This window comes from Mesocricetus auratus, unplaced genomic scaffold (genome assembly GCF_017639785.1).
Source record: "Mesocricetus auratus isolate SY011 unplaced genomic scaffold, BCM_Maur_2.0 Super-Scaffold_100014, whole genome shotgun sequence".
NCBI classification, from domain to species: domain Eukaryota; kingdom Metazoa; phylum Chordata; class Mammalia; order Rodentia; family Cricetidae; genus Mesocricetus; species Mesocricetus auratus.
Genome location: NW_024429197.1, coordinates 55,290,996 through 55,306,358, shown reverse-complemented (window position 1 = coordinate 55,306,358; position 15,363 = coordinate 55,290,996). Strand labels below are relative to the sequence as shown.

Sequence of the window (15,363 nt, the reverse complement as noted above, 5' to 3'; positions counted from 1 at the left end):
AAGATCAGAAAAGTTCAAGCTACTCATTCAAAGACTTCAATTTGGAACACAATTTCTTCAAGCTGATTATGCTTTTTATTCAGCTTTAATGATTTGTGTTTTCAGCGAATTGACCCATGTTGTTTAGATTGCTGGATTTATTCTATTGACTATTCATGACATTCCTCCTTATTGTGAGAATTGCTATAGACTTTAGCGATGCTACACGCATCATTCCTGGTATTGGCAATCAGTGTCTTTCCTTCCTAGTCAGATTGGCCAGAACTTTACATACACTTGCTTTTCAAAGCACCATTGATTTCACCAATATTGTCTACTATTCTTCACTCTTTTTCTGGTAGTGCTGAGATGGAACCCAGGACATTTCCCATGCTAGAGAAGCCCTTACCATGGTTTTACTATATTACACAGAATTAGTCTTAAACTTGGAATCCTCCTGCCTCTCCCTGTGTATTACTGGCATTCCTCTGTGTTCCAGTATGACGTTTGTTAATTCTTTACTTTTGGCCTCCTCCTGGCCCACTTTTCTTTTTTTCAGGCAGGGTCTCATTATGTAGTCCTTGCTAACCTGGAACTTGCTATGTAGGTTAGGTTGGTCTTGAATTCACAAAGATTTGACTTGTCTCACCCTTCCGAGTGTTGAGATGAAAGGCATGTGCCACCACACCTGGCCTATTTCTTCTTATGAAAGTAGCAGGGGGGTTATTAAGGGAAGATCTATGTTTTTAAAATGAGGTCTTACTTACTATTATAAAATTTCCCCTGAGTGCTGTCTTAATGGCACCCCACAAATGTTGATGTATTTTCATTTTTATCAAGACCAAACTACTTCTAAATTTCTATTTTATTCATAGCACACACATAAAAGAAGTGTATAATGTAGCGAGTAACCATACAGAGAATCTTTTAGAAGCATTTTTGTTACTGATTCCTATAATTCCATTATATCCAGGGAATATATTATTCTAGGCTTGAAAAATACACAGACACTCATTTTTATGCCTTAAAACTTTGTCTGCCTTGGCAAATGTTTCACATGCACTTAAAGACAGACTCTGATACTTCTGGATGGTTCCAGAAATCTCGGTTATGTTAATGTAGTTACCAGTGTCCATGTTTCTGCACCTTCATTAATTTCCTCACTATTTATTCTATTAATTTTAAAGAAGGGTGTATTGACATGTCTCACTGTGAATATAGCTCTATCCATTTCTCTCCTACCAGCTTTTGCTTTACATATGTTTCAATTTTGTTACCAAATGCATGTATGTTTCAGACCCCAAGGCTCCCTTAATGATCGATCCCTCAGCATTATGAACTAATCTTTGTTATCCTTGGCAATATTCTTTGCTTTAAAACTTAAGCTGTCTGATAATAATAGAGCCACTCCAACTTTGACTGGGTTTAGGATGGCATATCATTTTCAACTCTTTTACATTCCAAGCATTTGAGTGTTTGTATTAAAAGCTTGTTTCTTAAAGGCAGCATGTAGTTGGGTCTGAACATGGCTTTTCTATGCAGTAAGTTGAGCCAGACTGCTTTTTGAAGGCAAAATGCAGGCAGAGAGAGGAGGGGAAGGAGCACTGTGCATTGTTCCTTGGAAACCGTTGCAGGTACCACGAGGCCACTAATGGAAGTGTTAGTTGATCTTTATTCCTTTCTGTCTTAAGATAAACTGAATTTTATAACCTAGCAGAGTTTAGGACCTATAAAAACTGCTCAAAATGAACAGTTACGCATAAGTTATGAGGACAGTATATTCATTTCCTGCACGATCCTACTCTAAAGGCTTGTAAAATTAATTTCATCAAAGTCATGGTGTTTGCACTTACAGACATCCAGGTACACTCTGCTGTTCTTTGCCATGATTGATGGAAAGGAAAGAGAAGGAAATCAGCAAGGCAACCTTGCCAACTTAAAGCGATGTCAAATTTAGACCATGAACCAATGATACAAGCAAGCAAACAAAATCTGGTTGAGCATCAGGCAATACAATGGAAGGTGTAATTGAGTAAGTCAGATAAACACACAGCAAATCCAATACCCCTTTTCCAGCTCTTGAAAATGAATTTTATGTGGAGACTTTTCATAGCATTTCAGTTTGGAATTCATCAACTTAAGGTTTCTCTTTGGGGCTGGGGATGTAGAGCAGTGACCGAGTGCTTACCTAATGCCTGCTGGTTTTAATTTCCAGCACCTCAACAAATGATAAAATAAAGTATTCACTTCAATAGTTTTTATTGTATTTCTGTATTGTGTAATTGTCACCACTACCTAATCCTGAGTATTTCCACCCCTCAGAGGAAATTCTATACCTATTGCTGGTCAATCTCAAACCTCAATCCTCTACCTTCTGGCCCATTTTGAGTTTATAGTTTTGCTATTTTGGGCATATCACAAAAATAGAATTATACAATATATGATTTAGGGTGTGTCTTTCATAAAATTTATAACACTATTCAGAGGCATTGTGCTAGAACACAATAAAGCCACCTGAATATTACTATTGGAAGAGATTCTGCCTGCCATTTGTGTGTGTGTGTGTGTGTGTGTCTACATGCATAGAGGCCAGAGCTGACCTCCAGTGCTGTTGCTCAAGAGCTGTCCACCTTATTTTGAGAAAGTGCCTCCCACTTGGACCTAGACTTATCCATTAGACTAGCCTGGCCAGAGAGCCCAGAGGCATTTCAATCTCCACCTCCCTAGCACTGGGGTTACAAGCACAAGCCCCACTCCGGCTTGTCACTTGGGTGCTGGTTAAGAACACTGGTTCTCATTCTCATATAGCAAGCATGTTACTCATTTAACTACGTCTCCATCCTTCTGCCTATCAGGATGCTAGTCCCGATGCTGATTTCACATTGTGACCTCAGAGGATCTCAGTGTTCTCCTCTGTAAAATGTGAGTAGCGGATAAAATTATATCAAAGGTCTCTCTTTGATCTCTGTTGCTGCAGGAATCATCTTCAGAGACTGCCTATTGTTTAGGGGGGAAAGTTAGAAAATGAATTAATCACATTTTAAAAACTTTGTTCCCATCTTCTTAGTGAAGACACAAACTCAGAAGTATTGGTGTTAATGATACTTACCCTTGATTATAAGCTTAGCAAGTGAGTACCCATTTCTTAATCTGGGGAAATATAACAGAAATCATCTTGAACACCTTGCCCCTGAGTGTGCTTCCCTCCTGGTCTGAAAAGAGATGACGTGATCACCAAGCTCTACCGCCATTTTTTCCCTGGTCACAAGTTCTCCAGGTAAACTGGGCAGTGGTGGCGCACACCTTTAATCCCATCACTGGGGAGGCAGAGGCAGGCAGGGTTAGGGTTAAGGTTAGGGTTAGAGTTCGAGGCCAGCCTGGTCTATAGAGTGAATTCCAGGACAACGAGAGCTACACAGAGAAACCTAGGCTTTAAAACTTCCAGAAATTTGCATCTATGCTTTTCTTATTCCATGCCAGATATAGGGTGGGTGCTGCATGTTCGCTATCCCTGAATAAGTACTGTATGAATTCACAGAAGTTAATAACTCACAGCTAGTCTAACCAATGAAAGAGAGCAGACATGTCGAGATTTCTCACCCGTCCCTTCTCAAAATGGGGTAGACTCATTAAGACACAAACATGGTGGCACGTGCCTGGCCTCCCAGCACTGGGGAGGCTGAAGAAAGAGGGTCATGAGGTCAAGGCTAGCCTGGGCTACACAGTGAAAGACTGTCTTTAAAAAGCAAATAACGTGGCAGAATTAAAAACAATAGCTGTGGAGCATCATAAAATTGCAAAATATGAAAAACTAAAGGTACGATATCTGACAATGAGACGTTTATTTTTAAAAATTTTGATACAACAGTAGTACAGTACATTCAATACGCGAATTCAGTACAGAAATTAGTCAGCACCAGTTGATGGTTTAAGTTACACAGAACCATAGTGTTTATTAAAATACATACATATTTGTTCTTTTTAATAGAAAAACAAATAAATGTTACCCAGTTTTCTTTTACCACTGCAGGGAAGGAGAGGAAATGATTAACTCCGGCTTTTGGTTTATCACTAGTAAACATACACTGTGTGTTTTTTAAAGATCAAATTTCAGGACATTTTGAAAAGTTATATACCATTGAGCTGCACGTATGTCCTTGCATGTAGGAAGTTCCTGAGTGGACATTCAAGTTAGATGAGAAGGTCTGGGGACAGTCCGATTGTACCTCCTTATGTCCTTCCTGGCTGCTCCCATCTCCAGCCACTCCTACTCAACCCTGGTAGTCATAGTCACGTCATACCCAGAATCCAAGCCTGCCTGAATTTGTATGCTCTTTCAATCACTTAGACCTGATCTCTCAATTTGATAAAGCTTTCATGATTGGGAAAACTTCAAAATGGTCTCTTCCTAATTGATTAAAAAATTCTCTATGCTGAACATTTGCAATTACAGCCATGCCATTTTCACCATGGTAGAGTGATAAACTGGCCATGCCAACCAGACTGAGCATACTCGCCATGCTTCTGTATTCCCAGCTTTAAGTAGTGTGCACAGCTTGAGAATGAATTCCTCACTCTGAACTGAGGATCCATTGTCTTCCCTTCACCCTGAATCCCACCTTTGCATAAGATAGAAGCCAGTGGATGACAAGGAACTTGGCTGGAGCCAGAGTGGAGGAAGGGTTTTGCCTGTTTCGGTTAAACACTGAAGGATCCTTATGCTCCACATATCTTTGCATTTTACTATCTACAGAGGACCTGCAATTACATCTGGATTTCAGAAAGAGACAGAATGTCTGAGTCTTATCCTACCCTCTTTAGGTAAAATTTCCTATGAACTGAAACTTTGATAAATGAGCAGAAATGAAGCAAGCCTGTCATGTTTTATATCCAGAAACTGGAAAGACTTTCTTAAACCATTTTTAGTGTCTATAGCACTTGAGACATTATTATTCTATTTAAAAAGTCTGCCCTAAAGCTCTAGTCTACACGAACACCTCATTTAATTCTAAAGTTACACTGGCGCTCATATGACAAGTTATATTTGGCACAGCCATATTTTTTAGTGATCATAAAAAGAAAAATTTTAATAAACATTTCAAAAAGGATGTTCTGACTTCCTATAATTAACCCTGGGTTCCAGAAGGGATTGTTGAGAGACGCACAGCATGCTTCATCGCTACAAAAACATTTCACTCAGCTGAGTTTATAAATTAATAAGGACCCTTCTATTAGAGAATCTAATTAGAGGAGCATCTCTGCAAATACTACAGATTTAAATGCTCAAGGTCACATCAGCATCCTTCCCAAGACCATGGGATTTTGAAGGGTCTGTTTTTCAGTATTGTTTTCCTTTGTTCAGCAGCATAGTTTGTGGGGGTGCTTCTGAGGGAGTGGAATTCTTCTTCTGTGTATCATCCAGTTTGCATAGCTACTCTGTATTCCAAAGGTCCTCTAAAAGTGTCAGTCAGCATAGTAAATGGAGATGGAGACATTGCTACTTCAAAATTCACATGACCTTGGAAGGCAGAGAAACCCAATATTTAGCCAAGGAATGGCAGACAATGCCACAATTGCGTTGGGACAGAACATGTTTCATGAGTGTATGGTTTGATCTCTCCAGTAGAGGCAGGCCACTGCCTCCATCTGGTCTCTGCAATAGAGTCAGGCCCTTGCCTCTACCTCCCTAGATCTGTGCAGTTAGTTGAGTATCCTCCTGAAAGACTCTTCTGTTCAAAAGGGAGCCCCCTTGTCCACCCACAGGCTCTAATTTTAAGTTTAACATTAAAGGAGCCCAGGGATACAAACCAATTCTTGGCATTCCACCTTGGTTTAATGCTCTGCAGGACTAGCTCCAGAACCCAGACTCCATGGTAGGAGCAGCTGCAATACTGATCTTTCTGGATGGACTCAGTTGAGGTCTAGGAACAAAAATATCTAAGGTCCATGGAAGTCTGTACTGCCTGAGAGTTGGCATAGGAAAGAGGATGAATCTTCTAGAGGAAGTAAATATTACAGTCTATAATACTGCAGGTGTTTATTTAGAAAAATACTGAGATATAGAAATTATATCTCATCTTGAAAGACACATTCATACACCACCTTCCTGGGAGTGTTGCTCTAGCTTCCATTTTTACTTGAAAGGCCCACAAAGACACACCCATCCAGCCACAACAATGCGTTTCTACTGAGCAAATACACACAGATCTTGTAAATAGACAGGCGAGGAATCTCAGGTTACATTCAGAGTTTCCTTGAGCACACAAAATTGTGAGCCTTGCCTTTACTACAGTTCTTTGATTGCCACTGTCCTCTTTTGTGAACCAAAACACAGCTCTTCCCAGGCCTTGGGTGCTGAGGGATTCCTCTCCTCCAGTTCGTGAAAGCAACAGGTTCACCTCCAATCCACTCCCAGCGGCCAGTGCGCCCTTGGTTCTTCAAGCCTAATGTGAGCCAAGGGAACACACCAAATATTTTTATTACATTTAAATTAGGTGCCATGGCTATCCCACTCCTTTTTTCCTACCCACCCTTTTGGGCTAGGTCTCCTATTCTACTCTGTTATTTTTCACTTTTTGAGTATGATTTTCATTAAGTTCCCCAATTATTCTTGAACACACAGTCTTCCTAACTCAGACCTCCAAATAGTTGTAATTATAAGAGAGTACCACCAAGTCTGTCTTAGTCTACAGCACTAAGCATAGTTATAAATAAATGTGAGTCCCAGTTCTAGATCCAAGACTAGGATTTGGGGTTACAACATGGTACACTTAGGAGCATCAGACTTTGGAGCCAAGCAGACTCTGTCCTCCTCTTTGGGTAGGCTACTCACCCTTTCTGAGTTTTTGTATTCTCATCTGAAGAATGAGTGTGAAAACAGAACATGTAGTTTCATTGAAGATTAAAGATGGCAGCCCACGTAAAACTCTTACCCTAGACAAAGAACTACAGGCAACTAAAGAATGCTGAGAGTGGGAGACATAGTGTTTTTAGGGAAGACACACTCGCTTGGTTATTTGATACCAACTGGTCAACCCCGAGTTTATACACATACAAGTTAATGTTATACGGACCCAGCAGGTTGTACTTGTATATTCAAGACTGTATGTAATTATATAATTATAATATATGTACATAATTAAAGAAATAGAGGTCATGAATTTGAGAGAGAGCAAATGGGGGCCAGGGAAGTGTTGTACAGTGGTAATCAATCTCCCTAATGCTGAGCCCCTTTAATATAATTCCTCATGGTGTGGTGACCCCAACCATAAAATTATTTCATTGCTACTTCATAACTGTAATTTTGCTACTGTTTTGGATTATAATGTAAATATCTGTTTTCTGATGGTCTTAGACAACCCCTGTGAAGGTGTCATTTAACTCCTAAAGGGTCGTGACCATGGGTTGAGATCACTGTGTTAAAGGGAAGGGAAGAGACAAATGATGTAATTATATTTCAATTTAAGATAAAAGAAAACCCTTTAAAATATCTTGGTGTCTACTTAATGGCAGCTGTTACTATTTTTGAATTTATTTTTATTTTATGTGCATAAGTATTTTACCTACATATATGTCTGTGCATCATGTGTGTGCAGTACCAGAAGAGGCCAGAAGAGGGCATAAAGTCCTCTAGAATTGAAGTTACAGACTGTTGCAAGCTGCCGTTTGGGTGCTGGGAACAAACGCATCTCCTCTGCAAGAGCTGCCAATGTTCTTAACCTGCTGAGCCATCTCTCCAGCCCCAGAAGCTATTATTATCATCTCTGCCACCTACCCACAAAGCTCCTATCACAGGGAAACAGATATTTTGTTGATCATTATTCCTCCTTCCTATTCTTTAAAAGCCTTTGTGGTCATTTGAATGAACATGGCTGCATAGGCTCATAGGAAGTGTGGCCTTGTTGGAGGAAGTGATCACTGGGGACAGGCTTTGAGGTCTCAGATGTTCAAGCCATGCCCAGTGGTTCACTCTCTCCTCCTGCTGTCTGCGGATCCAGATGTAGAACTCTCAGCTACCTCTCCGGCACCTTGTCTCCCTGTATGCTGTCTTGTTCCCTGCTCTAATGATAATGGACTAAATCTCTGAAACTGTAAGCCACCCCCAATGAAATGAAACTTATAAGAGTTGCTGTGGTGATGGTGTCTCTTCACAACAATGGCAACCCTAACTGAGATAGCCTTCATTTTCATTCAGAAGTAGTTTATGAAATATAATTTCTGGTCTGGATCTTAAGATGTTTTAATCTGCTACAATTCTAATGAAAATCAGTTTCCCCTCCTTGACAGTCTACTCCACCTGGCAATTTCTAAAAATTAGATTCTAATATTATAAGTATCTGTAATATTTATTTAAAGAAGTGTTTCCCTGATTCTCATAATAGAAATTTTAAAAAGAAAAAGCACAAGAAAGGACCTCTCTGCAATCGCAGCATAGTCTGAAATCCTGCCACTCAGACTTGACAACAACAACAGTTCTAGCTGCCAGCATGCTGCCTTCCTCCATTGAAATTTCAGCCAAGAGCACCCTGTCCCGCACTGGATTACTTCCTGGGATTCTTGATCAGATAATGTGTGCTTTGGGAACACAGAGCCTTAGAATCATTATGGATGTACAGAAAAGTTGTGTTCCAGATGAACTCAACACTCTTAGCCCATGTCTGGATTTAAAGACCCAGTGAAGAGTACAGAAAAAAGCTGAGAAACAAGGGCTAGCTTTGAAATTGTTACCCCAAATACAATGCCTCTCAGAGGAGCAGTGGGAACATTGACTCTGGTGTGCCTTGAGAATTCTGCCTCTGAAGTAACTTGTAAAGATTTGTTGTAACTGTCAAAATTAGAGAAAACATTAAAAATATGAAAACTCAGGGAATAAGATTCAAAGTACATAGACTTGATGATTAATGGTTAAGTCATTTCCAACTTTAGCATGTAACTATATGTATATATTCTACTTACACATAACTTTCTTTTTACTCTAAATTATTACATGTTTCATATGGTTGTGCACCTGCTTCTTTCACTTAGTACTGGGACACAAATACTATGTAATAAATATGTCATTTAGCCAGGCAGTGGTGGCACACACCTTTAATCCCAGCAATCAGGAGGCAGAGGCAGGTGGATCACTATGAGTACAAGGCCAACCTGATCTATAGAGCAAGTTCCAGGACAGGATCCAAATCTAAACAGAGAAACCCTGTCTTGAAAAACTAATATATGTACTATGTATGTATATGCATATATATACATATATGTCATCTATAACAATATAATACATAATTGTTGAATCAATTAATATACACACATAAGAAATTTTGTTACAGCTTTACTAGATTGTTGTTTACTAACATAACAGCAATAAATATTATCTGCACCTTCATATAGGCATGTTGTAATCTAACTGACTCTATTTATAGATACTTCTAAAGTTTTAAATTTTAGAAATGCTATTATATTCAATTTTTATGTCTATCAGTCTAACTACATCCCTAGTTATTATCTTTGAAATGGATGTGCAAGAATAAAAGCACTCTTCCAAAAAGCCAAAATGTCTAAAGTGATCTCTTTATTTTTCTTGCTGCTAGGTATTGAACCCAGGGTCTTGCATATGCTCAAAATATGCTCTGTCACTGGATCATACTGCTAGCCTTAAGATGGTGTTAGCTGACTGACCAGCTAACTATTGCATGTGATCATTGATTGGAAGGGCGCGGTGGGCATCAGTGCCTTTGCTGTTGGTGCGCTTGCTCTCTGCTCGGGAGAATACAGACACTTACCTATCCAGAAGGGCTTTCTCCCACTGATATCCCATAACCACTGCATATGCCTCCTGGAGAAGACGGTCACAAGGTTACCCCGATGCCTGCACAGGCACAAATGAAAATAAGAATCTCAGTGCCAGGGAGTCTATATCACTGCTTGTATGATGTGTATAATAGAAACAAGAAAATTAGAAGATATGTAGAAAATGCTCTTCAATATTTTAGTACTCCATCTTAGCTTTGGTTAATCTGGGAAGTAGAGGATGAGGAGCAGCGAGGGAAGTGTTATCATATTACACAGCTCTGTTTACATCACAGTTCAATGTACTTAGAATATCTTTTTTGGAAATTAACAACTGTCTGCTTGTAAAGATTAATGAGATTAATTACTTAATACCAACATATAAAGATTATCATCCTTCTTCTCCCTCTTCTTAGAGACAGGATCTCCTTAACCCAGGCTAACCTCAAACTCCATACACAGCCAAAGATAAGCTTAGACTTCTGATCCACTTACAGAAATTCTTTTTATAGCTGCTATAAATTTGACAGTTAGCACTTAATTTGATCAATAAGATACCCCTGTTTCCGTCCCTGATAAAATCACTTGAAGGCTAAATTTTGAGCTTGGTGTGTTTACTCAAATAACCCAATAAATACGACCCTTCTCAGATCTCAGTGAAAGGAGACTAGCTCCATTGTCAAACCTCATCCATTTTACAGTGTTAGAGACATTCCTCCTGCCAGTACACACCATTTTCCCTCAAAATAAAATTCTTGGTGAATTACATTGAAGCTAGGTGAGTTATTCCTGTAAGTGGCAGTCTGTTGTCCAAATTCTCTGGTGGAACTTACTTAAAGCTCTTTAAAAACACTTGAATCAAAGCCTGCAGGTTATTTTCTTCTTGAAAAGAGAAGAAATGGTTTCAAAGAAGAAAAATACATAACGCATGCACATCACTTATCATAACAGCACAGTTATTCCAACTTGATGGGGGAAGTCCTGTGATTATGTCAATAAAGCACTGTTGGGCAATAGGGAACCAAGATAGGTGGGACTAGGAGTTCAGGGAAGACTCTGGGTAGGAGAAACAGGAGAGTCAAGATGTAACGCCATGGGGTATGAAGCCTGGAAAGTTCTCCGGTAAGAGAAATACTTAGATTAACAATTATGGGATAATTACTTAAGTCAGAGCTAGCCAGTAAGAAACAAGCAAGGCCAACAGCTTCATAATTAATATAGTCTCCTGGGTGTTTATTTGGGACTGATGTGGCTCTAGAACCAGGCTGGCGGGAAGGCTTCTTTCAAGGAAAAAGCTTCTCTTTACACCAACTCATAAAGGTGAAGCAGGAATTTAAAACGTTTAGGACTGGTGAGATTTCCCAGTGGGTAATGCCATTCCTGGTGACTTCAGGCTTGGCACCCACGTTGTGGAAGGAGGGACCCAACTTTCTTCTAAGTTGTTCTCTTACTTCCACATGCCCGTAAATGAAGGAAGACAAAATGCAATTTGAAAAACCTTAAGTCAAACGACAAGAAAATAAAATCACAATGATTTTCTTGCCTGGTCAGCATTTGCTGACATGAAAACAAGGGAAAATAAAATAGTAGCACATACAGAGTTAAATAATGACTAAATTAAATTTCATTCCATTTGCCCGTGCCTTTCCAAAATTCAGTAACTGTAATTTGTTTCTTAATGACTTTTCCTTCCACCAACACGGGATTTGCGCTCTGTAATCCAATGGTGTCTCACAGGCCTCCCGAGATCTGTAAGAGTGCGGGAGAGCTTCAGGCTGCTGGGTTGGAGCTTTTATGACTTGGTTTTGAAGTTGTCATTTACAGGTGGCTTGTGTCTGACAGGCACAGCCATGGCAATGAGACATCTCCCCATATCCAGGGAGGCCATTCTTTGTGCTCTGGGCTCAGGACACACAATATTAAACATGTGCTGAATGGGCTTGGGCTGTCCCATCGCTGTGGAGTGCTGGACTAAGAATGGGAGAGGCGGGCTCTACATCTTGATTGGCACCTCTGTCCCTTGCCTACTAATTTTCTTACGATTGTCACTGACCTCACAGCCATCACCAGGATGGGTATAAGTTTATTCCTGGTTACTTGGCATCTACCCTGCTTGAAAAATTTTGAAACTATCTTTAAAACAGACTTTGTAAAATGCATTTTAGCTTCTTAAATACAGTTCCAGTTATCTGTTTAACTCTCCAAAAAACAAGTTCCCCCACCAAAACAAATGAAGGATAGGCAGAAAAATAGCTATGTCTCTCCTATGCAGAATATTAAAGCAATGATTCACAAAACAAATGTTTTGGCATGTGTATGGTGGCTTTAAGTAAAAAAAAACCTTTCCTGTTCATTTTGCTCAAATACTTATAAAATATAGCCTATACTATCTGTATAGACACGTGTTTACGGATAAAGTTGAAATATGTTGGTAACATATAAGCAAAAACCCTTTGGAAACTCTGAAATGTAAAAGATTCAATATCCAGGAGTGGAAACAGAGGCTTCACTTTCTCTGGCTATAAAAACAAACATCTACCTCTTCAACGGGTTTTGCATAAGTACTGATATTTCAGGGAAACTCTTGAAGGATAGGCCAGCAGGGGTCCCAGACGCTCCTGTGGGACAGGGAAATGGCATCATAGATAATGATCTATAATAATAGAATTACCAAATGTACAATGACTGCCTTAGGAAATGAGCAGATGAGATTACAATATGTAAATTCAAGAAATGCCTAATCTAGCAGTCTGGCTCCTTTGGGTTAGAAAAATAATAAAACACCAATGGAGAGGCAAAGAGCCGGGAGATAAAGATTGAGTTGGTAATCTGATTAGGGACAAGGGATAACATACAATTTACTGCTCTCATTGAAACACAGGCATTGTAAATGACCCTCTGGAAATTAAAAAAAACAAAACAAAACAAGTCAGACACATACCGGGGAGAGGCCAAGGAAACAGCACAGTATACGATGATGGTCCCTCAAGCCCAATCAAAGCGCACTCTGTATGTGTGCTAATTCTAACCATGGAATCTAAAGTCATCTTCTAAAATAACTAACGATAAAGTAAAGCTTCAAGTGAGAAAATGTAAACATGTGACTTTAACTTCACGAAAGGGCTTGACAATCCCTAGAGGAATACCCATTTTCAAACCAGCAAGACTGGTGAGCACGATAGAAACAGTCCAGAAAGTATTGGGTGAAGGAAGCACGAGGCCCAGGGTCCGGCTAACGCTGAACAGTAGAGGGGTGCCTGGGGTTCAGCAACAACACGTGCAGGAGATGGGGGGCCTTACTACCCCCAAATATTCCTCCTGAAATCAGATATTTGTTTAAATCACCCAGTGGCCTTTTAAAAAGTGACTGAAACCAGTGTGTACATCTCTAATCATCCTTCTTGCCCTTCTGAACTCAAACGCTTGCTCAAGCACCAAGCAAATGCAACCAAGTACAATACTTAGTATTTCAACTAAAATTGGAAGTGCAGAAAAGTCACATTACCTTCCATTCCCTAGAATGCCATTAAGACGGTATCTGATAAGTCGTTTAGTTTCCTAGTCAATAAGGTGAATAGATAATGGGCAGCTTGATTTTATTTTATTGCTAGTTAGTTGCTTTCTTAAAATATGTTCCTAAAACTATTCCCCAGTACTAAAGCGTACTAAATAACTTGGAAATATTTTGAACAACAGTGGTTCTGAAGCTACCAATGAAATCATGTTGGAGTTGGGAGTGTAATCACTCTGACACCCCCCCCCCACCTTGGAATCACCAAGGAAGATGGACTTTTTTTTTCAGGGCAAAAATCTTCCATTTATAGTATTCCCCAAATGTCAATCATGTTCTGCTACATGTAATCAACAGATATTAAACTCATATTTATGGCCAGAGGAATTCTTAATTTGATTTGTAGTAAGACATGAACTCAGTAACTGCTAAATCTAGGCACTTAAATTCAGAAATATCTATATCCTTAATAGAACTTTATGAGAAAGAGATGTGGGAAAGAAATGATCTGAAGTCTGTGGCAACATTCCCAATGTAAAATACATCTTGCTGTGTAAGACAATTGCACTGAGCTATGGTGTCTATTCCCTAGTGGATGAGGAATTGCTTAGGTGTTGGTCTATGAGACCAAGACTAAAACAGTATTTTAAGGTGTGTTCTAGTCCAGACTCACTTTATTACAGCACAAAGAGTTAACACAAATCTACAGATCCAAAACCTGAGTACACTTTTGGTTTTCCCCAAAAAGGTTAGTTGAATTCAATTTTCAAGTTTTATGTCTTTGCTGTGAGAGATAGAGACTTTAAAATACATGATTTTGAAGGCTTGTGTTAGATTCGCCTAACACAAAGTTAAAATAGACACACTTGTCAATGCAAATGTGGTGAGAAGTCCCCTCCACATTGAAGCTCTTTCAGGGAGCCTAATGGAAAAGTTCTTCCTCTTTCCTTGCTCAGATGACAACGAGAAACTGATTTTGTTCCTTAAACCTGTCTTAAAAATCTATAAATTGTGGATATTCATACTGGCTTTCTTTGCATCAGTGATGGATCATTGAATAAGTTCTATATGATCAAGTACAACCCAAAAGTAAGGCACCCTTGACAGGTCAGCACATAGAACTAGATCAGGCTAGTCAGGGTCAGGGTGATGATGTGGAACACTGAATTGCAGGTGAAGTCTTAGGTTAACTGCAGGAGGAAGTAAGCAGGACTTTAAGTTAATTTCAGGCTTGCGTTCATGATGAGCATGAGTAAATCAGACAGTATTAACAGAACTGTGAGGGAGCTCTGTAACTGGCAGGTTACAACCATTAAAAGCTAGCTGTAACAAAATGCATTGAAACCATCGAAATTTTAAAAGGTATTGGGAGACTGACTCAGAGTTACCAACAGGAAGGCAGCAGCATTGCTCTAAGTGGGCAGTGTGTTATAAAAAGCTTTGTCACACTAAGAAATTAGAAGATAATGATCTCAGAATCAAGAATAGATATTCTAATTTAAAAAAATCCTGCCTACCTTACTCCAACATCTTTGTATGGATGTAAAGACAATTCCCAGTGCATGTTACCTTATTTTCTCACCGTATTAACAACCCATGAGAATCTGGAGTATGGCTCAATAGTAGAACATGTGACCAGAATTTATCAAGTCTTGGGTTTCCTCTCCAACACGCACACACACACACACACACACACACACACACACACACACACACACACACGTACACAATAATAAGTGGACAAATAAGTAAATGTTCAAACAGAAAAAGAGGTGTTTGGAAGACAGCACAGTCAATGAAGCAGCTGCTGTACAAACTTGAGGACCTGAGTCAGGATTCCCAGGGTCGGCATACAAGCTGGGAATGGAAGAGTGTTTCTCCCGTCCCAGTGCTAGGAAGACAGGGAGACACCAGATGGGTCCGTGGTGTCACCTGGCCAGCAAGTCTGAGTGAATCAGAGACCTCTGGGTTCAGTGACACACCATATCTAAAAAAAAGCTAAGACAGTGACTGAGGAAGAAACGGAACATTGACCTCTAGCCTCCAGAGGCATGCACAAACAGCTCTGTCACCAACCCCAACAAATAAAT

General features: G+C 39.6%; 1 protein-coding gene across 3 annotated transcripts in view; it reads right to left on the bottom strand.

Moving 5' to 3' along the window:
• Positions 1-3,804: 3,804 nt before the first annotated feature.
• The window catches only part of Frem1 (FRAS1 related extracellular matrix 1), a 154,717-nt gene continuing 143,158 nt past the window's right edge, over positions 3,805-15,363 (bottom strand). For all 3 annotated transcript variants that reach the window (XM_005082165.4, XM_040757229.1, XM_040757233.1), the window contains 2 exons: positions 9,756-9,841; positions 3,805-6,422 (listed from right to left, as the gene is read on the bottom strand). In XM_005082165.4, coding sequence (XP_005082222.2) covers positions 6,223-6,422; positions 9,756-9,841 — 286 coding nt within the window. In that variant the 3' untranslated portion in view covers positions 3,805-6,222. The remainder of the gene's footprint in view (positions 6,423-9,755; positions 9,842-15,363) is intronic.